Below are 21,358 nucleotides of genomic sequence, written 5' to 3' on the forward strand. Positions count from 1 at the left end.
ACAGGTCTGAAGACCTCCTGTCTGGTACCACAGGTCTGAAGACCTCCTGTCTGGTACCACAGGTCTGAAGACTTCCTGTCTGGTACCACAGGTCTGAAGACCTCCTGTCTGGTACCACAGGTCTGAAGACCTCCTGTCTGGTACCACAGGTCTGAAGACCTCCTGTCTGGTGCCTGTGCCTAAGACACCGCGCCCCAAAGACCTCAACAGCTTCAGGCCGGTGTCTCTCACGTCCTGATGAAGACACTGGAGCTGGTCCTGAACCACCTCCGCTCCACCGTGAGTTCAGGACCCGCTGCAGTTTGCATATCGTCCTGACATCGGAGTGGAGGACGCCGTCATCTCCTGCTGCACCGCTCTCTCTCTCACCTGGAGAAGCCTGGCAGCTCTGTGAGGATCCTGTTCTTTCATCTCTCCAGCGCCTTCAACACCATCAGCTCCTGAGGGACAAGCTGGAGACGGCTCCTGAGGGACAAGCTGGAGACGGCTCCTGAGGGACAAGCTGGAGACGGCTCCTGAGGGACAAGCTGGAGACGCTGGTGTGGAGTATGACCTGGCAGAGTGGATCCTGGACTACCTCACAGACCGACCCCAGTTTGTGAGAGCCCGGAACTGTGTGTCTGACACTCGGACCTGCAGTGTGGGGGCGCCCCAGGGCACTGTCCTCGCGCCCTTTCTCTTCACCCTTTACACTGCAGACTTCAGACATGACACGGACAGCTGTGTCCTGCAGAAGTTCTCTGATGACTCTGCCATCATTGGACTCATCACAGACGACGATGACGAGGAGTACAGAGGAGCAGGACTTTGTGGACTGGTGTCAGCGGAACCACCTCCTCATCAACGCGGGGAAGACCAAGGAGATGGTGGTGGACTTCCGCAGACGCCACCCCACTGCCCCCTCACCAGTGAACATCCAGGGACGGGACATTGAGAGAGTGACTCATACAAGGACCTGGGTGTTCATCTGAACCACAAACTGGACTGGACTCATAACACAGACTGTACAGGAAGAGCCAGAGTCGGCTCTACCTCCTGAGGAGACTCAGGTCTTTTGGAGTGACAGGGCCACTCCTGACAGGGCCACTCCTGAAAACCTTCTACGACTCTGTGGTGGCATCAGCTCCTGTAGGTGTGGTCTGCTGGAGCAACAGCATCACAGAGAGGGAGAGGAAGAGGCTGGACAGAGTCATCAAAAGAAGTCCAGCTCCGTCCTGGGCTGTGCTCTGGACTCGGTGCAGGAGGTGGGGGACAGGAGGGTCCTGGCTAGATTCACATCTATGCTGGACCATGAGTCTCACCCCCTGCAGGACACTCTGTCCCCTGCAGGACACTCTGTCCGCTCTGGAGAGCAGCTTCAATGACTGATCCACCCTCGCTGTGTGAAGGAAAGGTTCCGTAGGTCTTTCCTTCCTGCTGCTGTCAGACTTTATAACAAAAACTGTTAGTCCTGAACACTCACAATACTGACCTAACCTAATACTGATGTGCAATTCTGTCATATGTGCAATTCATGTGAAGTTCATGTGCAATCTATGTGCTGTCGTGACAGATATCCATGTGCAATTACTGTCGTGATCACATGCAATGGTATTTATGTATTTATGTATTTATTTGTCTATGGGAGTTTTTTATTTATTTATAGGAGATCTTCTACTGAAAGTGTTTTTCAGACTTCCTATAAGTGATCTGTTCTTCTGGATCTACCTCTGGATCTACCTGCGTTGCACCAATGAAATTTCCCCATGTGGGACAATAAAGGAGGATCTTATCTTATCTTATATAGTGGGTGTAATGCCTCATTCGTCAGGAGGGGTCCATTGTAGAAGAAGCTGGACTCTGTGTTTGGGCCATATAATCCTTCATCATATTTATATATGTATATATATATATATATGGTTAGAAAGAGTCGGTCTGAAGGACAGAGGCCCAGATCTACCACACCAGACAAGACCCAAGGTGTAGGCTGTGCAAAGGGGCCCTGAGACCATCCCACACATAACTGCAGGTGCAGATGCTGCAGGTGCAGATGCTGCAGGTGCAGATGCTGCAGGGACATCACACATGGAGCTCCATCACCAGGAGCTGACATAGAGTAAGAAACATCTGTGCAGAGCACGAGCTGGAGACCCCAAGGACAAGGTGGGAAACACCTCCAAAGGTGGAGAACGACCGAGTCAAGGTCCTCTGGGACTTCCAGATACAGACTGAATGGTAATGGAACAAACCGGACATAGTGGTGGTCTCAAGGGTCAGAGGAGCCGTGGTGGTGGACATTGCAGTGCATCATGGGATGGAAACATCGGGAAAACATGAGAAACTAGAGAAATCCCAAGGCCTCAGAGAGGAGCTGGAGAAGGTCTGGAGCCTGAAGGTGTCAGTGGTGCTGTAGTGACCTGAGCACTGGAGGAGTGACCCCCAAACTGGAGGAGTGACCCCCAAACTGGAGGAGTGACCCCCAAACTGGAGGAGTGACTTGAGCAGATCCAGGAAAAACATCAAACATCTCGGTCCAGAAAAGTGCAGGAACAGCAAAGATACTGAAGAAGCCTCAAGCTCCCAGGGGCCTCTGGAGGAGGAGCCCAGGAGCCTCTGGAGGAGGAGCCCAGGGGCCTCTGGGAGAGGCCCCCAGCTTGAAGGGGAAAGAAGAGAGAGTCCACCCACAGAGGGTGAGTTTATTTTTTAATATATAAATGCTGTTGTATATTATGGCTAAACTCAACCTCAAATCTCTGTTTGTGATAAAGAAGATTCTCTTTTGTGAACAAAAATGTGTTAAAAAAGAGAATCCTCTTTAAACACAAATGGAGGTTTAAGTTCAACCTACCGGCTGTTTATAACAGTGTTTTGAGGACATGGGGCGGGGCTTACTCAGAGTAGGATAAATATCAGAGTTCTCAAAGTCTCTCTGAGTCGCTCTCTCTCAGGCAGAACATCATGTGACTATGAAAGAATGAGGAACTGGAGTCTTGAAAAACAGGTTGGACAAGCAGAACGGAGGAAGTACAACAAAAGGAGGAGGAGCTACTGCTGTTGTACTTTACATGTGATGTCACTGAAATAAGTATTTGTTTCCCTTGTGAAAGAGGTTCAGGTTTTATATGTTTTATACGTCTTTCTGCTCCTTTCATTCACACACACACAAACATATATATTTTGTATTAATCTGAAGTTAAATGTATATTATTCCTGTTAAATGTTCATGCTACAAACTCCTTGCAAACGTTCTAAAGGACAAATTTGTTAATAAAGATTTTTTTAAGTCAAAACACAACTCCATTTCCCCATCATTTTTGATCTGAAACCACTGGACGTACCTCCAGGTCCTCGTCCCTCTGTTTGGGAAACCACTGCCCCCTGCTGTCTGTGTGGTGCTGATCTCATCGTGTTTCCTTTTTCTAGGTGCAAGTGTTGATGGTGGTGTTGGTGGTTAAAGGGTCAACACTAATTAAAGGGTCAACACTATTTAAAGGGTCAACACTAATTAAAGGGTCAACACTATTTAAAGGGTCAACACTAATTAGAGGGTCAACACTAATTAAAGGGTCAACACTTTTTAAAGGGTCAACACTATTTAAAGGGTCAACACTAATTAAAGGGTCAACACTAATTAAAGGGTCAACACTATTTAAAGGGTCAACACTAATTAAAGGGTCAACACTAATTAGAGGGTCAACACTAATTAAAGGGTCAACACTAATTAAAGGGTCAACACTATTTAAAGGGTCAACACTAATTAAAGGGTCAACACTAATTAGAGGGTCAACACTAATTAAAGGGTCAACACTTTTTAAAGGGTCAACACTATTTAAAGGGTCAACACTAATTAAAGGGTCAACACTAATTAAAGGGTCAACACTATTTAAAGGGTCAACACTAATTAAAGGGTCAACACTTTTTAAAGGGTCAACACTATTTAAAGGGTCAACACTAATTAAAGGGTCAACACTAATTAAAGGGTCAACACTTTTTAAAGGGTCAACACTATTTAAAGGGTCAACACTAATTAAAGGGTCAACACTAATTAGAGGGTCAACACTAATTAAAGGGTCAACACTAATTAGAGGGTCAACACTAATTAAAGGGTCAACACTTTTTAAAGGGTCAACACTATTTAAAGGGTCAACACTAATTAAAGGGTCAACACTAATTAGAGGGTCAACACTAATTAAAGGGTCAACACTTTTTAAAGGGTCAACACTTTTTAAAGGGTCAACACTAATTAGAGGGTCAACACTAATTAAAGGGTCTACACTTTTTAAAGGGTCAACACTAATTAAAGGGTCAACACTAATAAAAGGGTCAACACTTTTTAAAGGGTCAACACTAATTAAAGGGTCAACACTTTTTAAAGGGTCAACACTATTTAAAGGGTCAACACTAATTAAAGGGTCAACACTTTTTAAAGGGTCAACACTATTTAAAGGGTCAACACTAATTAGAGGGTCAACACTAATTAAAGGGTCAACACTTTTTAAAGGGTCAACACTATTTAAAGGGTCAACACTATTTAAAGGGTCAACACTTTTTAAAGGGTCAACACTATTTAAAGGGTCAACACACTAATTAAAGGGTCAACACTATTTAAAGGGTCAACACTATTTAAAGGGTCAACACTTTTTAAAGGGTCAACACTATTTAAAGGGTCAACACTTTTTAAAGGGTCAACACTATTTAAAGGGTCAACACTTTTTAAAGGGTCAACACTATTTAAAGGGTCAACACTTTTTAAAGGGTCAACACTATTTAAAGGGTCAACACTTTTTAAAGGGTCAACACTATTTAAAGGGTCAACACTTTTTAAAGGGTCAACACTATTTAAAGGGTCAACACTTTTTAAAGGGTCAACACTATTTAAAGGGTCAACACTATTTAAAGGGTCAACACTTTTTAAAGGGTCAACACTTTTTAAAGCGTCAACACTATTTAAAGGGTCAACACTATTTAAAGGGTCAACACTATTTAAAGGGTCAACACTTTTTAAAGGGTCAACACTTTTTAAAGGGTCAACACTATTTAAAGGGTCAACACTATTTAAAGGGTCAACACTATTTAAAGGGTCAACACTTTTTAAAGGGTCAACACTATTTAAAGGGTCAACACTATTTAAAGGGTCAACACTTTTTAAAGGGTCAACACTATTTAAAGGGTCAACACTATTTAAAGGGTCAACACTTTTTAAAGGGTCAACACTATTTAAAGGGTCAACACTATTTAAAGGGTCAACACTTTTTAAAGGGTCAACACTATTTAAAGGGTCAACACTATTTAAAGGGTCAACACTTTTTAAAGGGTCAACACTTTTTAAAGGGTCAACACTATTTAAAGGGTCAACACTATTTAAAGGGTCAACACTATTTAAAGGGTCAACACTATTTAAAGGGTCAACACTAAACACGCTCACACCCCGCGCTGCTAACCCTGTTCGGACGGTGAGACTTTGACCTTGAGGCGTCTGTGAAACGTTTATTCTCTTTTCAACAGTTTTAAGTTCGTTTTTTGTGTAACGTGACGTCACCTGTGCAACATTTATTGGATTTGGCGAAGGTTCTGGGCAAAATAGAAAAACTCTAGTTGAACTTTGGATGTAAATTTGACGCCGAGACATGGAATCGATACAAGCTTCACAGACTTAGGACCCGAGGTAAACGCTCAGACCTCAGAATGAAACATGCGGTGGAATCACGTGGAAGAGGAGACTTTAATGTTTGAAAATGGTGATGTCTTTTCGACCAAACCTCAGGGGACACCTGTAAGAGACGTTTCAGCCGCAGCAGCCTCAGCTCGGACACTGTTGGTGCTGTAAAGTCCTGTTTGTTCATACGATACAAACACCACATTTGTCAATATCTACACTGGATCTAAAACTGGCTTTCAATATTAATTTCCTGAACATAAACAAGAGACTTTTAACGCTCCGAAGTCTGAACTCTACGTGTTTTTACTGGCGGCTGATTGGCTGTGGAAAAACATGATGAATTTACTCCTAAAAAGAAATAGTCTAATAGTTAAAACAAGGATTTAAAATAAGAGACGGAGTAAACATCAGTAAATATAATAAATCTCTTTCTTCACTTGAATTAAGCTTTTTTTCCAACCCATTAACTTGAGCTCATTATTCATATTTAGAAATGATGTAAATATCGTGTGCGGTGCAGAAACTTTCCGTTAAACACAACCAGACGTGGTTCAGTCATGAAAATATGCTCCTTATTATTAATAACCCGACATAAACGCACTCCTTTATGGTTTGAACGAGGAGCAGGACGGGACTCCGCCCTCGTCAAAGAGCGATAACAATCATAAAAAACATGGACGTTTTTCAGACGAATAACGGAAACTTTTCCGAGCCTTTTGAAAGAAGCCGACGTGCAGTTCTTAGTTGTGCTTTTGCGAAACTTTGTTTCTCGTTGACTCGTTGCGTCGGGGGAACTGTGGCGTAAACCGACCACTTTACCGCCACAATCGTCCAACTTTACAATCGTCCAACTTTACAATCGTCCAACTTTATCATTGTCCAACTTTATCATTGTCCAACTTTATCATTGTCCAACTTTATCATTGTCCAACTTTACAATCGTCCAACTTTATCATTGTCCAACTTTATCATTGTCCAACTTTATCATTGTCCAACTTTATCATTGTCCAACTTTATCATTGTCCAACTTTATCATTGTCCAACTTTATCATTGTCCAACTTTACAATTGTCCAACTTTATCATTGTCCAACTTTATCATTGTCCAACTTTATCATTGTCCAACTTTATCATTGTCCAACTTTACCGCCACAATTGTCCAAATCGCGTGAAACCTGCAATGGACAAAGTGCAATTCACGGATCTGTCGTCCTTTGCATTGGCTGTAAATGGATGACTCTTGACGAGGTTTTATTCGGGTTTTTTTTTACCACTAATTAAGATACTTAGTTACAGGTATTGCACATGGTTAATTCAGTATTGCACATGAATATGACAGTATTGCACATGTGTATGACAGTGTTTGTTGTAGAGTCTGACAGCAGCAGCAGGACAGACTGTGAAACATCTCCTTCACACAGCGAGGGTGGATCAGTCACTGAAGCTGCTCTCCAGAGTGGACAGAGTGTCCTGCAGGGACAGAGTGTCCTGCAGGGGACAGAGTGTCCTGCAGGGACAGAGTGTCCTGCAGGGGGTGTTTTTAGGGCCTCTGCTTAATGACACTTTAACGAGGGAGCATAAACGATGTGTGCGACGGCAGCTGCTACATTCATCTGAGTGTTTTTAATGTGATGATGGTTTTTTGGTTCTTTTGAAGGAGAATATTAGAGTTAGAGCTGTGATTATCCCAATGCAGTACTAGTACTAGTAATCAGAATGTAGTACTAGTAATCAGAATGTAGTACTAGTAATCAGAATGTAGTACTAGTACTAGTAATCAGAATGCAGTACTAGTACTAGTAATCAGAATGTAGTACTAGTACTAGTAATCAGAATGTAGTACTAGTAATCAGAATGTAGTACTAGTACTAGTAATCAGAATGCAGTACTAGTACTAGTAATCAGAATGTAGTACTAGTAATCAGAATGTAGTACTAGTAATCCAAATGTAGTACTAGTAATCAGAATGCAGTACTAGTACTAGTAATCAGCATGCAGTACTAGTACTAGTAATCAGAATGTAGTACTAGTAATCCGAATGTAGTACTAGTAATCAGAATGCAGTACTAGTACTAGTAATCCGAATGTAGTACTAGTAATCAGAATGTAGTACTAGTAATCAGAATGCAGTACTAGTACTAGTAATCAGAATGTAGTACAAGTAATCAGAATGCAGTACTAGTACTAGTAATCAGAATGCAGTACTAGTACTAGTAATCAGAATGTAGTACAAGTAATCAGAATGCAGTACTAGTACTAGTAATCAGAATGTAGTACTAGTAATCAGAATGTAGTACAAGTAATCAGAATGCAGTACTAGTAATCAGAATGCAGTACTAGTACTAGTAATCAGAATGCAGTACTAGTAATCAGAATGTAGTACAAGTAATCAGAATGCAGTACTAGTACTAGTAATCAGAATGTAGTACTAGTAATCAGAATGTAGTACAAGTAATCAGAATGTAGTACTAATACTAGTAATCAGAATGTAGTACTAGTAATCCGAATGTAGTACTAGTACTAGTAATCCGAATGTAGTACTAGTAATCAGAATGTAGTACTAGTAATCAGAATGCAGTACTAGTAATCCGAATGTAGTACTAGTAATCAGAATGCAGTACTAGTACTAGTAATCAGAATGTAGTACTAGTACTAGTAATCAGAATGTAGTACAGGTAATCAGAATGCAGTACTAGTACTAGTAATCAGAATGTAGTACTAGTAATCAGAATGTAGTACTAGTAATCAGAATGTAGTACAGGTAATCAGAATGTAGTACTAGTAATCAGAATGTAGTACTAGAACTAGTAATCAGAATGTAGTACTAGTAATCAGAATGTTGTACTAGTACTAGTAATCAGAATGTAGTACAAGTAATCAGAATGCAGTACTAGTACTAGTAATCAGAATGTAGTACTAGTAATCAGAATGTAGTACTAGTAATCAGAATGTAGTACTAGTAATCAGAATGTTGTACTAGTACTAGTAATCAGAATGTAGTACAAGTAATCAGAATGCAGTACTAGTACTAGTAATCAGAATGCAGTACTAGTACTAGTAATCAGAATGTAGTACAAGTAATCAGAATGCAGTACTAGTACTAGTAATCAGAATGTAGTACAAGTAATCAGAATGCAGTACTAGTACTAGTAATCAGAATGTAGTACTAGTACTAGTAATCAGAATGTAGTACTAGTAATCAGAATGTAGTACTAGTACTAGTAATCAGAATGTAGTACAGGTAATCAGAATGTAGTACTAGTAATCAGAATGTAGTACTAGTAATCAGAATGTAGTACTAGTAATCAGAATGTAGTACAAGTAATCAGAATGTAGTACTAGTAATCAGAATGCAGTACTAGTAATCAGAATGTAGTACTAGTACTAGTAATCAGAATGTAGTACTAGTAATCAGAATGTAGTACTAATACTAGTAATCAGAATGTAGTACAGGTAATCAGAATGTAGTACTAGTAATCAGAATGTAGTACTAGTAATCAGAATGTAGTACTAATACTAGTAATCAGAATGTAGTACTAGTAATCAGAATGCAGTACTAGTAATCAGAATGTAGTACTAGTACTAGTAATCAGAATGTAGTACTAGTAATCAGAATGTAGTACTAATACTAGTAATCAGAATGTAGTACTAGTAATCAGAATGCAGTACTAGTAATCAGAATGTAGTACTAGTACTAGTAATCAGAATGTAGTACTAGTAATCAGAATGTAGTACTAATACTAGTAATCAGAATGTAGTACTAGTAATCAGAATGTAGTACTAGTAATCAGAATGTAGTACTAGTAATCAGAATGTAGTACTAATACTAGTAATCAGAATGTAGTACAAGTAATCAGAATGCAGTACTAGTACTAGTAATCAGAATGTAGTACTAGTAATCAGAATGTAGTACTAGTAATCAGAATGTAGTACAGGTAATCAGAATGTAGTACAAGTAATCAGAATATCAGAATGTAGTACTAGTAATCAGAATGTAGTACAAGCAATCAGAATGTAGTACTAGTAATCAGAATGTAGTACTAGTAATCAGAATGTAGTAGTACCGAATACACCGAATACAAGTACAAGTTACTAGTAAATCTTCTCTTTCATTTGGTGGTTTTCGGAAACAGTGACTTTTCTAAAATCTGAGGAAATCATCACGGTATTTGAAATAGTATGAAAATTGTATTTATTTTTTACACGCAGCTGTTGTATAGTATAGTGTGTATGTGTGTGCTATATTTATTATTTATTAAAGTTTGATAAAGTCCACGTGAAGGATCGTGTTTTCCTAATTCTGACGTTGTTGAGTTTGTGGTAAATATTGATTGGACAATTTTGTAGAAGTTGAAGAAAGATTGAAATTTTATTTGTCACAAATGAATACAAATTAACATTCCATCAACATCGTAGAGTAAAAAAAGTGAGTTTTGATAATCAGTCAGTAATTTAAGTCAGTTGATTGTGTATTTTCTACATGCCCCGGGCACCACAAGCCACTAGGGGGCGCCAAGGCTTCATCTGTGGATCCAAGACAGTTGAATGTGTCCAACACACAATAATCAACAAGCCATGTAGTGATTGTATTTATAATAATAATACACTGTCATCAAATATCTCTTGACCATAATATGTCTATGAAGTGTTTCTGCTCGAGTCATTTGAAATATTTTTTTAAAAAATAAAATCAATCAATGAATATTTGACATATTCTATGACTTTGCCTTTCATCGCTTCCATAGATATCACAGAATCTCAAATGTGTAAAACACTCTTTTACAACTCGCTTTAATTTGGAAAATCACAATTAAAAGACACTGGGAAAATAGAGCCTCAACAGCTTCATCATTTACTGCATCATTTGACTCTTTTAATTAATTATTATGAAATTACAAAATATTGAAAAACAAAATCCCTTGGATGACGTTTCTGTCTCTGAGCGTTTCACCAAAAGTGAAAAAAGTTTTCTGTAAACATGTGAAATAGAATAAAAACCATATATGACACAATAAGTATGAATCCATAAATCCATAAATCCATGCAGCGTTTACAGCACGGAGCAGCGTCCTTCCTCCAGAAACATCCTCCTCTTGATCTGATCCATCTCCATTTGGTGTTTGGTCTTGAGTCGGTCCAGTTCCACCTCGTTCACTTTTCCTCCAGCTTTTCTCTCAAATCTCTCCATTTCCTGTTGCTGTTTCTTCTCTAACTCTCTCGTTTTTCTGGCCCAATGATTTGTATTTTTCTCTAGAAGCTTCTTGGTGACGTTGTTCATCTCTTTCTCATGTTTTTTCTTTATTTCGTCCACCTTTTCCTTCAGCTGCTGCTTCCTCTCGTTCCACAGCTTGGATTCTACATCTTTTAATTGTTTTTGGTGTTTCTCAGACAGTTCTTTCTTTCTCAGTGAGAGGTCTTCTTCTTCCACTTCCTCCAGGTCTTCCACTTCCTCCAGGTCTTCCACTTCTAGCTTCTGCCTTTTCTTTAGCTTCTCTACTTTCCGTTTACGCTCTTGTTCAAACTGATCCGAAACCTCTTTTTCGCACGTTTTTACCTCTTGTTTGTGCTTTCTCTGGATGTTCCTTATCTCCTCGTTGTTCTTCTTCTCTTCCATCAGGGCGATTATTGCCAAATCGATCAGTTCTTGCTTGTGTGCGCTCTGCAGTTTTTCCATGTCCGTTTTCAAAGTGGTTTCGTTGTGAGTCTTAAGGACTTCCAAGCTTTTGTATTCGCCCTCTTTTCGCGTGACGTCCTCTTTCAGGCGCTGAGCTTCTTCCAGGTGTCGGTTTATGAGCGCCGCAAAGTCGATCTCCTTTCCCTTCTTGAACTCGTTGAATTCTTCCGCCTGTTTCCGCGCCTCGTCCTTGTACTTCCTTTCCAGGTCGTCGATCTGTCGATGATGTTCCTTCTCCAGCTCCTTCCTCGTCGTCTCCTCTTGTTCGCGCAGTCGTCGATCGTTCTCTCTTTCCTTCGTCCACGTTTCCAGCTTTTCGTTGTACTCCTGCTCCTGCTTTCTGAGCCTCTCCTGCTCCTCCTGCCACTTCCTTTGCTCCTCTTCATATCGTCTTTCGCTCTCCCCCCGTTCTTCCTCCCAGGCTTTCCTTTCCCGCTCAATTTGATCTTTGCTCTCCAGAGATTTCAAATCAAAACTACGTAGAAGGTTCTCCTCCAGTTTCTGAATGTTCTGTTCATACTCCTGTCGTTGATCTTCCTCCATTTGTTTTTCCTTTCTATATTCCTCCTCTTTCTTCTTCTGATTCTTGCTCCACTGCTTCCGATCCTTTCTGATTTGAGTTTTCATTGCTCTCAGTTCTCTGTCCTTCTCTTCTCTCTCTCTCTCCGTCTCCTCGCGCTCTTTGTCCATTTTGGTTTGGATTTCCCAAATCTCTCGTTCGTGTTGATCTCTCATCTCTTGCATTTCTCTCCTCAGCTCGTCCTCCTTTTCCTTCAGCAGCCGTTGCACCTCTTCCTGAATGGCGGCCTCGGCTTCTTTGAGCATGTCGTTTGTGTAGCAGCTTCCGCCGTTTTCCTCCACCAGAGCGTCAATCTTTTGGATCAGCTCATCGACCTGGACTTGTGTTTTACTCTCGTCGCAGTTGTTGAAGACCTGGTACCTGTTCCCACATTCGGAGATGAGCCTTTGACACAAAGGGTCACACTTGTTTTCAATAAAATCTTTAATGGTCGTCTTATTTTTATCCAACACATCTCCGTGAGTGAAGAGAACAATCGTGTATCTCTGCGCGTCTTTTCCAAACCCTTTCTTGATCAGGTTGAGGGTCTCGTTCTCCTCTGGCGTGAACCTGTCGATTCCCAGCACCAACAGAAAGACGTGCGGCCCCGGAGCCAAAAGACTGATGCATTTCATCATTTCATCGTTGATCTCGTGATTGGACATGCTCATGTCGAACAGGCCGGGCGTGTCCACGACATCCACGCAGCAGCGCTTCAGTTTGCTCTGCTCTTTCTGACAGAACTTGGTGGTGGCTTTTTGGCCGTAATCGCAGTTGAACACTTCTCTTCCCAGGATGGTGTTTCCAGAGGAGCTCTTGCCCCGGCCGGTCTTTCCAATCAGAACGATCCGCAGAGTCTTCTCGCTCGTTCTGCCCTCTGCAAACAAAGAAATCTGGGGTTACGACAGTTTGACAAGAACTGCATCAAAACACAACAGGCAATTCGGGATTCTAGTGTTTCTAGAGATTCACTGATACAGATATGACAAAGTGCAGGCAAACTCGACTTTAAGGAGCTTATCAACAGAGCAAGACTGTTTTCCCTTCTCGTTTATCCACTGGGACTTGTATTTGGAGTGATTTGGGTCATCTTTAGTCTACATTCAAGACGCAGTTGCCCTTCGATCACACGCTCGCTGATCCAGACTAAGCTCGTCAAACACATTGGATTTCTTGCCACCTTCACATAATAAATACGTGAAAACTGGAAGCGTGATCTGGTCATGATGTCTTTGAGTCTATTACAACATCTCACCACAGTTTTGAGTCTCAAAAGTGGATTATGTCGTCAGAAGATCTATCATTGTGGGAGAAGTTCTTTTGTCCTGTCATGTGAACACATGAAGTGATGTTTTATAAGTGCGTGTTTTACTCTCCTTCTGCGTTTGTCCTTGTCAGATTGTGTCCGAAACATCTAGAGCAGGACGTCAATCAACATGAACTGTGTCAAACGACTGATTAAAGACAAAGAATAGTGCAGTTTTTAATTAAAGTACTCACGTTTGACGAATCTTGTTTGAGAAGAAGATGCTCGAGTAAATCTTTCTATTTGAATCTTTGCAAATTCTTCTGTTGTGTACCGGTTCCTGGACTTTTCTATTTCTTCCACCACTTGAGGAACTTGTGCTTTGTCGTTGATGTTGAAGAAGACGCTTCCTCTACAGCTTTCACACAGACTCCGGAGGTCCTCGTGTCGGTTCACAAACTCAGTAAAAGCCGGGCTGTTGGGATCGGACTCCACGGTGAAGAGGACCACAGAGCAGTTGTTGATCCTGGAGCTGAAGGCGTCCTGGAGGGTTTTAAACTCTGCCTTGTCTTCATCGGTGAGAGCTTTCAGAGGTAAAACCATGACAAAAACGTGGACTCCATCTGGACCACACATGGAGATGCAGCTCAAACACTCCTCCATCACCTCCTTCTGGGTTTTCCCCGACAGCGCCGGCAGCTTCACGATAGAAACCGGTCTTGAGGACACTTCTCCGTCACGCTTCGTGCACTTTGATGGACTCCGGGCCGAATAACAGACTGCTTCACCTAAAATGGCTTGAGCCACAGACGCCTTCCCTGATCCTTGTCTTCCAAAGAAAACTAAGTTCAGACGCATTTTTGTTTCTCTGGTTAATGTGACGCAAGATCCATGGTTTTTATCAACCATCGTTTCTATAATATTCATTAACTGGCTGCGGTTTTCTTTGAACATCTTGTAGAATCGTCCTTCGCAGTCACGAAGCAGCTGAGAAGCACCATCACTCTCTTCATCATGAGTAAAAACCACGACGGCAGATTTAAAAGCATTTGGCTCAAACAAAGTCAGGATGAAGTTGAGTGTTTGTCTGTGTCTCTCTTTGAATTCAGAAGGCTTCACTAAAAGCAGGAGCACGTTTGGACCTGGATCACACGCTCTCACACATCTCCTCATGTCGTCCATCACTTCTGGAACAGTCACACTGAAGACGTCTGTCGATCTCACTACTTTCAGGAGCTTCCCTCTCCATTCATCAATGTCTACTTTAGAGCTACTTTGATGACTCGATCTTTGGCATATCAGTTTAAGAAGGGCTTTCTTTTTCTCATCACTTCTTCCGATTAACAGAATTCGACCATGGCAGTCTGAGGGGAGAAACAGAATGACAGGTTAGTACACAGCTATTTGAAAATGAGTTTCAGTTGATTCTAGTGTAAAAACAGGACTATTTTGGAATAAACCAGGTCTGAAATAAATGTAATGTAATTCTTATACTAAACAAGGGTTATACAAAGGAGGACAAAATGTGGATTAAATTGACTGAATATTTGAACTGTGGAAACCACCAGAAGCTCTCGTGCTTCCAGTGGTACACGCACCAGTTTTAAAAACACTGCTCTAGACTAGAGCTTCTCACTCTGCATTTGAGTCAAACCTTAAACAGAAGAATTATGTCTCTGCATATTTTATCTCAAATAGTATTTATTATTATTACAGTGTATTTATATAGCTCTTTTCCACCTTCAAGGCCCTCGACGTGCTTCACGTGGCAACGACATTCCCTGACCAGGTGTGGCAGCAGGTGTGGCAGGTGTGACAGCAGGTGTGGCAGGTTTGACAGCAGGTGTGGAAGCAGGTGTGGCAGGTGTGGTAGCAGGTGTGGCAGGTGTGACAGGTGTGGCAGGTGTGACAGCAGGTGTGGCAGCAGGTGTGGAAGCAGGTGTGGCAGGTGTGACAGCAGGTGTGGAAGGTGTGGTAGCAGGTGTGACAGGTGTGACAGGTGTGACAGCAGGTGTGGAAGCAGGTGTGGAAGCAGGTGTGGCAGGTCTGGTAGCAGGTGTGGAAGCAGGTGTGGCAGGTGTGGTAGCAGGTGTGGCAGGTGTGACAGGTGTGGCAGGTGTGACAGCAGGTGTGGCAGCAGGTGTGGCAGCAGGTGTGGCAGGTGTGACAGGTGTGGCAGCAGGTGTGGCAGCAGGTGTGGCAGCAGGTGTGGCAGGTGTGGCAGCAGGTGTGGAAGCAGGTGTGACAGCAGGTGTGACAGGTGTGGCAGTAGGTGTGACAGGTGTGGAAGCAGGTGTGACAGGTGTGGCAGTAGGTGTGGAAGCAGGTGTAACAGCAGGTGTGACAGGTGTGGAAGCAGGTGTGGCAGGTGTGGCAGCAGGTGTGACAGGTGTGACAGGTGTGACAGACGTGATTTGAGTTGTTCATTCTGGTTTGGTGTTTGGCGTTTGGGACTAGAAGAACGGGGCGGATCTGAATCTGTGACTTGTGGCTTAACATCCACAACCCTTGAAACATGAAAAGTTAAGAAAATATATCTCAACATTTCCTAGCAGACTAAATGGATTTAAAGGACCTGAAATACTTGTTTCATGGCACTTTTTGTCCAATACATCTGGTTTCAGTACAAACATGACAGAAGAACTGCAGTGACGTTTCCACAGAAGTTCTGTTCTATAGTAAAACCGATCTCGATTCTCATGGAATAATTACCTTGTGGGTCACTTTTACTGGGACTGGATTGGATCCCAGTCAATCCTGTAATGAAATCACAATGACACTTTACAAAACAGTAAGCAGAAAATGCACAGAATATATCTTAGTTGTTAGACTTACCAGAGTTTTTAACAGTTTCGACGAGCCCAGTTAAACCTTCTTTCATTCTGAGGGCGAGATTAGGCTTTTCTGAAGCTGCAGGTGTGACGGTATCTTCAAACCTCTCATACTTTAAATGTTCTCCGGAATTCTCTTGAACTATCTGCGCCAGTCGTGTAAACAACACTTTGCGTGTAAAACCCTTCAGTTCTTCGTCCTCAGAGTGTTCCATGCACATAAACCTGAATCTGCATTCTGTGATCAGGCTTTGTAAATGAGGCTCCTTCAGCACATTCAGTCGGCTGGTGGACAACAGCACCAGCGCGTGCTGGAACCACTGCTCGCAGAACCTGGTCAATGACGTCTGAAGCCGCAGACGTTGTGGTTCTGTGAAGTTCTCTGGCTTTAGAACCAGCAGGAGCACATGTGGCCCGGGTTCAGCGGCCTGTGCAGCCTCAGAGACTAAGACGCTCAGCCGGGCATCGGTCAGGTCTGGGCGGAGCAGGTCTGCAGCGTTAGTGACGGTTATGGTCTTGTCCTTTGATAGAACCGCTCGTTCTGTCACACAGTCCTGCGGGTCTGCGTCCTCATCGAAAACACGAGCGTTCACTAAGAGGTTCCCCACCACAGCTCGGTCAGTCCAGCTGTTCCCCAGAAGAATCACGCGCAGTTCAGGAACTGGAATGAAAACATGCATTAGTTTTAATGCAGCATCTGAAAATCAGCCTCATTTAAAGAAAACAACAAAATATTCATGTTTGAGGCGGTCTCACTAAAGGGTCTCCTGAGCGGCTTTGACCGTTCGCAAAGTTTATTTGTAGAACACATTTCACACACACGGCAATTCAAACACAACAAGAGGCCGGTCCATGTTCAGTCCTGACTCTGGCACCAGCAGGAGGCTGGTCCATGTTTAGTCCTGACTCTGGCACCAGCAGGAGGCTGGTCCATGTTTAGTCCTGACTCTGGCACCAGCAGGAGGCCGGTCCATGTTTAGTCCTGACTCTGGCACCAGCAGGAGGCTGGTCCATGTTTAGTCCTGACTCTGGCACCAGCAGGAGGCTGGTCCATGTTTAGTCCTGACTCTGGCACCAGCAGGAGGCCGCTCCATGTTTAGTCCTGACTCTGGCACCAGCAGGAGGCCGGTCCATGTTTAGTCCTGACTCTGGCACCAGCAGGAGGCTGGTCCATGTTTAGTCCTGACTCTGGCACCAGCAGGAGGCCGGTCCATGTTTAGTCCTGACTCTGGCACCAGCAGGAGGCCGGTCCATGTTTAATCCTGACTCTGGCACCAGCAGGAGGCCGGTCCATGTTTAGTCCTGACTCTGGCACCAGCAGGAGGCCGGTCCATGTTTAGTCCTGACTCTGGCACCAGCAGGAGGCCGGTCCATGTTTAGTCCTGACTCTGGCACCAGCAGGAGGCTGGTCCATGTTTAGTCCTGACTCTGGCACCAGCAGGAGGCCGGTCCATGTTTAGTCCTGACTCTGGCACCAGCAGGAGGCCGCTCCATGTTTAGTCCTGACTCTGGCACCAGCAGGAGGCCGGTCCATGTTTAGTCCTGACTCTGGCACCAGCAGGAGGCCGCTCCATGTTTAGTCCTGACTCTGGCACCAGCAGGAGGCCGGTCCACACACTGATCTGTTGATGCAGTGACAGAGTGAATGGTCCATATTCACCTGTGACAGTGAAACATAGATCTGACTCGTCTGCATCATGTGATTCATTTTCACTGCGTGTCATGTGACCTAACAGCAGCATGTAGAGGTTGAACAGAAGGGGTCCCAGGACTGACCCTTGGAGCACCCACAGGTCAGGGGCATATGGTCTGAGACACAAAGTACTTCCTGTCTTCCATGATCGACAAAGGAGAATGTCTTAAGGAGAATGATAAAAGTGTTTGTGTGAAAAACAGATCCTTAAACTAGAAATGTTGTAATGGCAGAAACTGTTGTGACTGTGGAATGTTGATGATGATCGAGTGAAAAGTCTAGAAAATATGGAGAAAATGATCAATTAAAAAAAGGTGTGGGTGTAATTCCTCATTCGTCCAGGAGGGTTCCATTGAAGGAAAAGATTCAGTTTCATCTGGACTCAGTTTGTTGATGAGTCGAAAAGTTTTGTTTTTTCAGATCCAGATGAAAAAAAACATTTTTGTTTTGATTTGTTTTTTTTTAGTACGGCGAATAAAATACTGAAAAGATTTGGGGGGGAAACCAAAACATTGTTTGACAGTACTTTTGTTTTTTAAACGTGTAAATGTTGAAAACTTTGAAAATGTTTAAACTTTTAAAAATCTGAAACATTGTAAATGTTGAAACATTTGAAAGTCTTTACAGTTCTGCAAAGTCAGAACCATTTGAAACAGTCCAACATTAGAAGCATGCGTTGCCATGGAAACCAATGGAAACAAATAGGGAAACTTTTAACTTGTCATTCTGAAAAAACGACAGGATGAAAAAATACAAAAATGAACACCAATAATCACAAGGTCAACTTCTCGACCAAACATGTGACCTGCGAAGGAGCCAGTGAAACATGTGACCTGCGAAGGAGCCAGTGAAACATGTGACCTGCGAAGGAGCCAGTGAAACATGTGACCTGCGAAGGAGCCAGTGAAACATGTGACCTGCGAAGGAGCCAGTGAAACATGTGACCTGCGAAGGAGCCAGTGAAACATGTGACCTGCGAAGGAGCCAGTGAAACATGTGACCTGCGAAGGAGCCAGTGAAACATGTGACCTGCGAAGGAGCCAGTGAAACATGTGACCTGCGAAGGAGCCAGTGAAACATGTGACCTGCGAAGGAGCCAGTGAAACATGTGACCTGCGAAGGAGCCAGTGAAACATGTGACCTGCGAAGGAGCCAGTGAAACATGTGACCTGCGAAGGAGCCAGTGAAACATGTGACCTGCGAAGGAGCCAGTGAAACATGTGACCTGCGAAGGAGCCAGTGAAACATGTGACCTGCGAAGGAGCCAGTGAAACATGTGACCTGCGAAGGAGCCAGTGAAACATGTGACCTGCGAAGGAGCCAGTGAAACATGTGACCTGCGAAGGAGCCAGTGAAACATGTGACCTGCGAAGGAGCCAGTGAAACATGTGACCTGCGAAGCAGCCAGTGAAACATGTGACCTGCGAAGGAGCCAGTGAAACATGTGACCTGCGAAGGAGCCAGTGAAACATGTGACCTGCGAAGGAGCCAGTGACCTGACCCACATCCACCAAGAGTAATAGCAATAACCAGAGTGAAGAGTGAACACATTTAGAACAATTATCACATGTAAAAACAGACAAAAAATGGGGAAAATGGAAAATGAAAAAAGAAAAATAATAAAAACAGCAGAAGAAATCGTGACAGCAGAACTGGTGGTAATAACCGTCATGTAATAAAGAGTTTATAAATACATCGTTTGCAGCTGAAACAAAGAGTTGTGGTTTTGTCTTTCGTTCTGAGATAATCATGACGTCCAGAAGTCTTTGTTTCCCTTCATCCTTCTGGTTCATGTGACTGGATTATTTGGGCAGTTTAATGTGACGGTCAGTGGAATGTGGAGCTGGACAGAGAAGAGCGGTCAGCATGTTCCAGCGCCTCCTGCTGGTGCTGCTGGTGCATTACCAGTCCATGTGGCGTTGCCCTTGTGGCTGTTTTGGCTCATATTTATTCCCCCGTTTGACAATTGAGTGAAAGTTTGTATCTACATTTTGGGTTAAATTGCGTAGGTTATTTAAATATTGTGTCCATGAGTTATTAAATGAAGCAGGTTACAGGTAGGCCTACATTCTACACACGGGCCTATAATACTTATTCTCAGCACCCCTAAACCAAAATATGATCCTCAGTCTTTTTATCATTTCCATTCCATGAAAAATGTACCGAACAACAGTAATAACACAGTAATAACACAGTAATAACACAGTAATAACAGTAATAACACAGTAAGAACAGTAATAACACAGTAATAACACAGTAATAACACAGTAATAACAGTAATAACACAGTAATAACACAGTAATAACACAGTAATAACAGCCTTCTGCAGCGTAACGTCAGGTCGAGTTCTGTGTTGTTCAAACTTACAGTCAAGTAGGAACTCCCGAAATATCTCAGACATACTGGAGCGTCTCGACGGCTTCCATGCTGCGAATGACATAATAATGTTAGTCCTATGCTTTTCTGTAAAAGAAATAATAACAGTTTAAATGACTTCTTTCACATTCTTGTTCCTGAGTTTCTGACTCTGTTGTAATGAACCATGGGGTTTATAAAAGTCAAGCCGCTTGTTGAGAGGATGAAATAAATGAAGATAAGTTTGTTATCTGAAGTTCAAGAGCAGGACCACGCCCCTTTCACGCCCCTTTCACGCCCCTTCCTGCGGCTACTTACATGACGTCGTGCCCCTCCCTCTTTAGTCATTGTAATCATTCTCATTTATGTCCTACACGGGGGATCGAGGAGCCTACAGCCCTCATCGCCTGAAGACCCCAAACTGCCTCCACCTCTTTGTGTTGTTCATGTTTCTCCTACGTCAATAAACATTTTGCATCGTAGCCGGGGGCGTGGCCCTTCTTAGTGAACTAATCAAATGAAACACAACTTATGCTTGAAATAATTTTCCATTGAATGATTCTGATCTGAAACATGTCGCGAGGTTTAATAATGCAAAGTGTGAATGTTTGTTGTTGTTACTTCAGCTTCATTCATTCGTCTGGTACATTGGGCCCGTTAGGGGCCCGACGGACTGGAGCCCGTTAGGGGCCCGAGGGACTGGAGCCCGTTGGGGCCCGAGGGGCTGGAGCCCATTAAGGGCCCGAGGGGCTGGAGCCCGTTAGGGGCCCGAGGGACTGCAGCCCGTTAGGGGCCGAGGGACTGGAGCCCGTTGGGGCCTGAGGGGCTGGAGCCCGTTAGGGGCCAAGGGACTGAAGCCCGTTGGGGCCTGAGGGGCTGGAGCCCATTAGGGGCCCGAGGAGCTGGAGCCCGTTAGGGGCCCGCGGGACCGTTAGGGGCCCGCGGGACTGGAGCCGGTCCCAGTGACGTTGACACTTTGAACTCACCATCTTCAGCTGCAGTTGCCATTGTCTTACTTCAACTTGGTTCCACATCGAAGCTTTGAAGACACAAATCACAGTCATTAGTATTTATTACATTGATGTGTATTTATCAAGTGCTTTGAAAGGTTAAATGAACCGTATGTTTATGTTCACGTGCAACAGGTCGAGGCTCGTCGGGCCATTTTCTTATTCTAAAAAGAAAAAAGAAGTTAAGTTTGACTCGTGGAATGTAATTAGTGAGAGATAATGATGAAGTCAGGTTACGTCATTATACGTTTGTAAAGGTAAATACTGCATTCATGTTACTATTATCATGAATATGAACAATAGTATTTAAGCCTCGTGAAGCTAAAACAAAAGTGAAACTAAAATGATCGAGCC

At 43.1% G+C, this 21,358-nt stretch overlaps 2 protein-coding genes across 2 annotated transcripts; both read right to left on the bottom strand.

Moving 5' to 3' along the window:
- Positions 1-10,113: 10,113 nt before the first annotated feature.
- LOC140372016 (uncharacterized) lies at positions 10,114-14,460 on the bottom strand. The gene is made up of 2 exons (XM_072459269.1): positions 13,370-14,460; positions 10,114-12,746 (listed from the first exon to the last, which is right to left on the bottom strand). Exons 1-2 carry the CDS (start codon positions 14,295-14,297, stop codon positions 10,687-10,689), a joined length of 2,988 nt encoding a protein of 995 aa, XP_072315370.1. The 5' UTR covers positions 14,298-14,460; the 3' UTR covers positions 10,114-10,686.
- Positions 14,461-15,735: 1,275 nt separating this feature from the next.
- Positions 15,736-21,117, bottom strand: LOC140371567 (GTPase IMAP family member 4-like). The gene is made up of 4 exons (XM_072458736.1): positions 20,981-21,117; positions 20,007-20,066; positions 15,951-16,607; positions 15,736-15,872 (listed from the first exon to the last, which is right to left on the bottom strand). Exons 1-4 carry the CDS (start codon positions 21,000-21,002, stop codon positions 15,736-15,738), a joined length of 876 nt encoding a protein of 291 aa, XP_072314837.1. The 5' UTR covers positions 21,003-21,117.
- Positions 21,118-21,358: the final 241 nt, after the last annotated feature.

The sequence above is a fragment of the Eucyclogobius newberryi genome, unplaced genomic scaffold (assembly GCF_026437365.1).
Source record: "Eucyclogobius newberryi isolate DKJ021-1_F unplaced genomic scaffold, fEucNew1.0.hap1 SCAF_22, whole genome shotgun sequence".
NCBI lineage: Eukaryota > Metazoa > Chordata > Actinopteri > Gobiiformes > Gobiidae > Eucyclogobius > Eucyclogobius newberryi.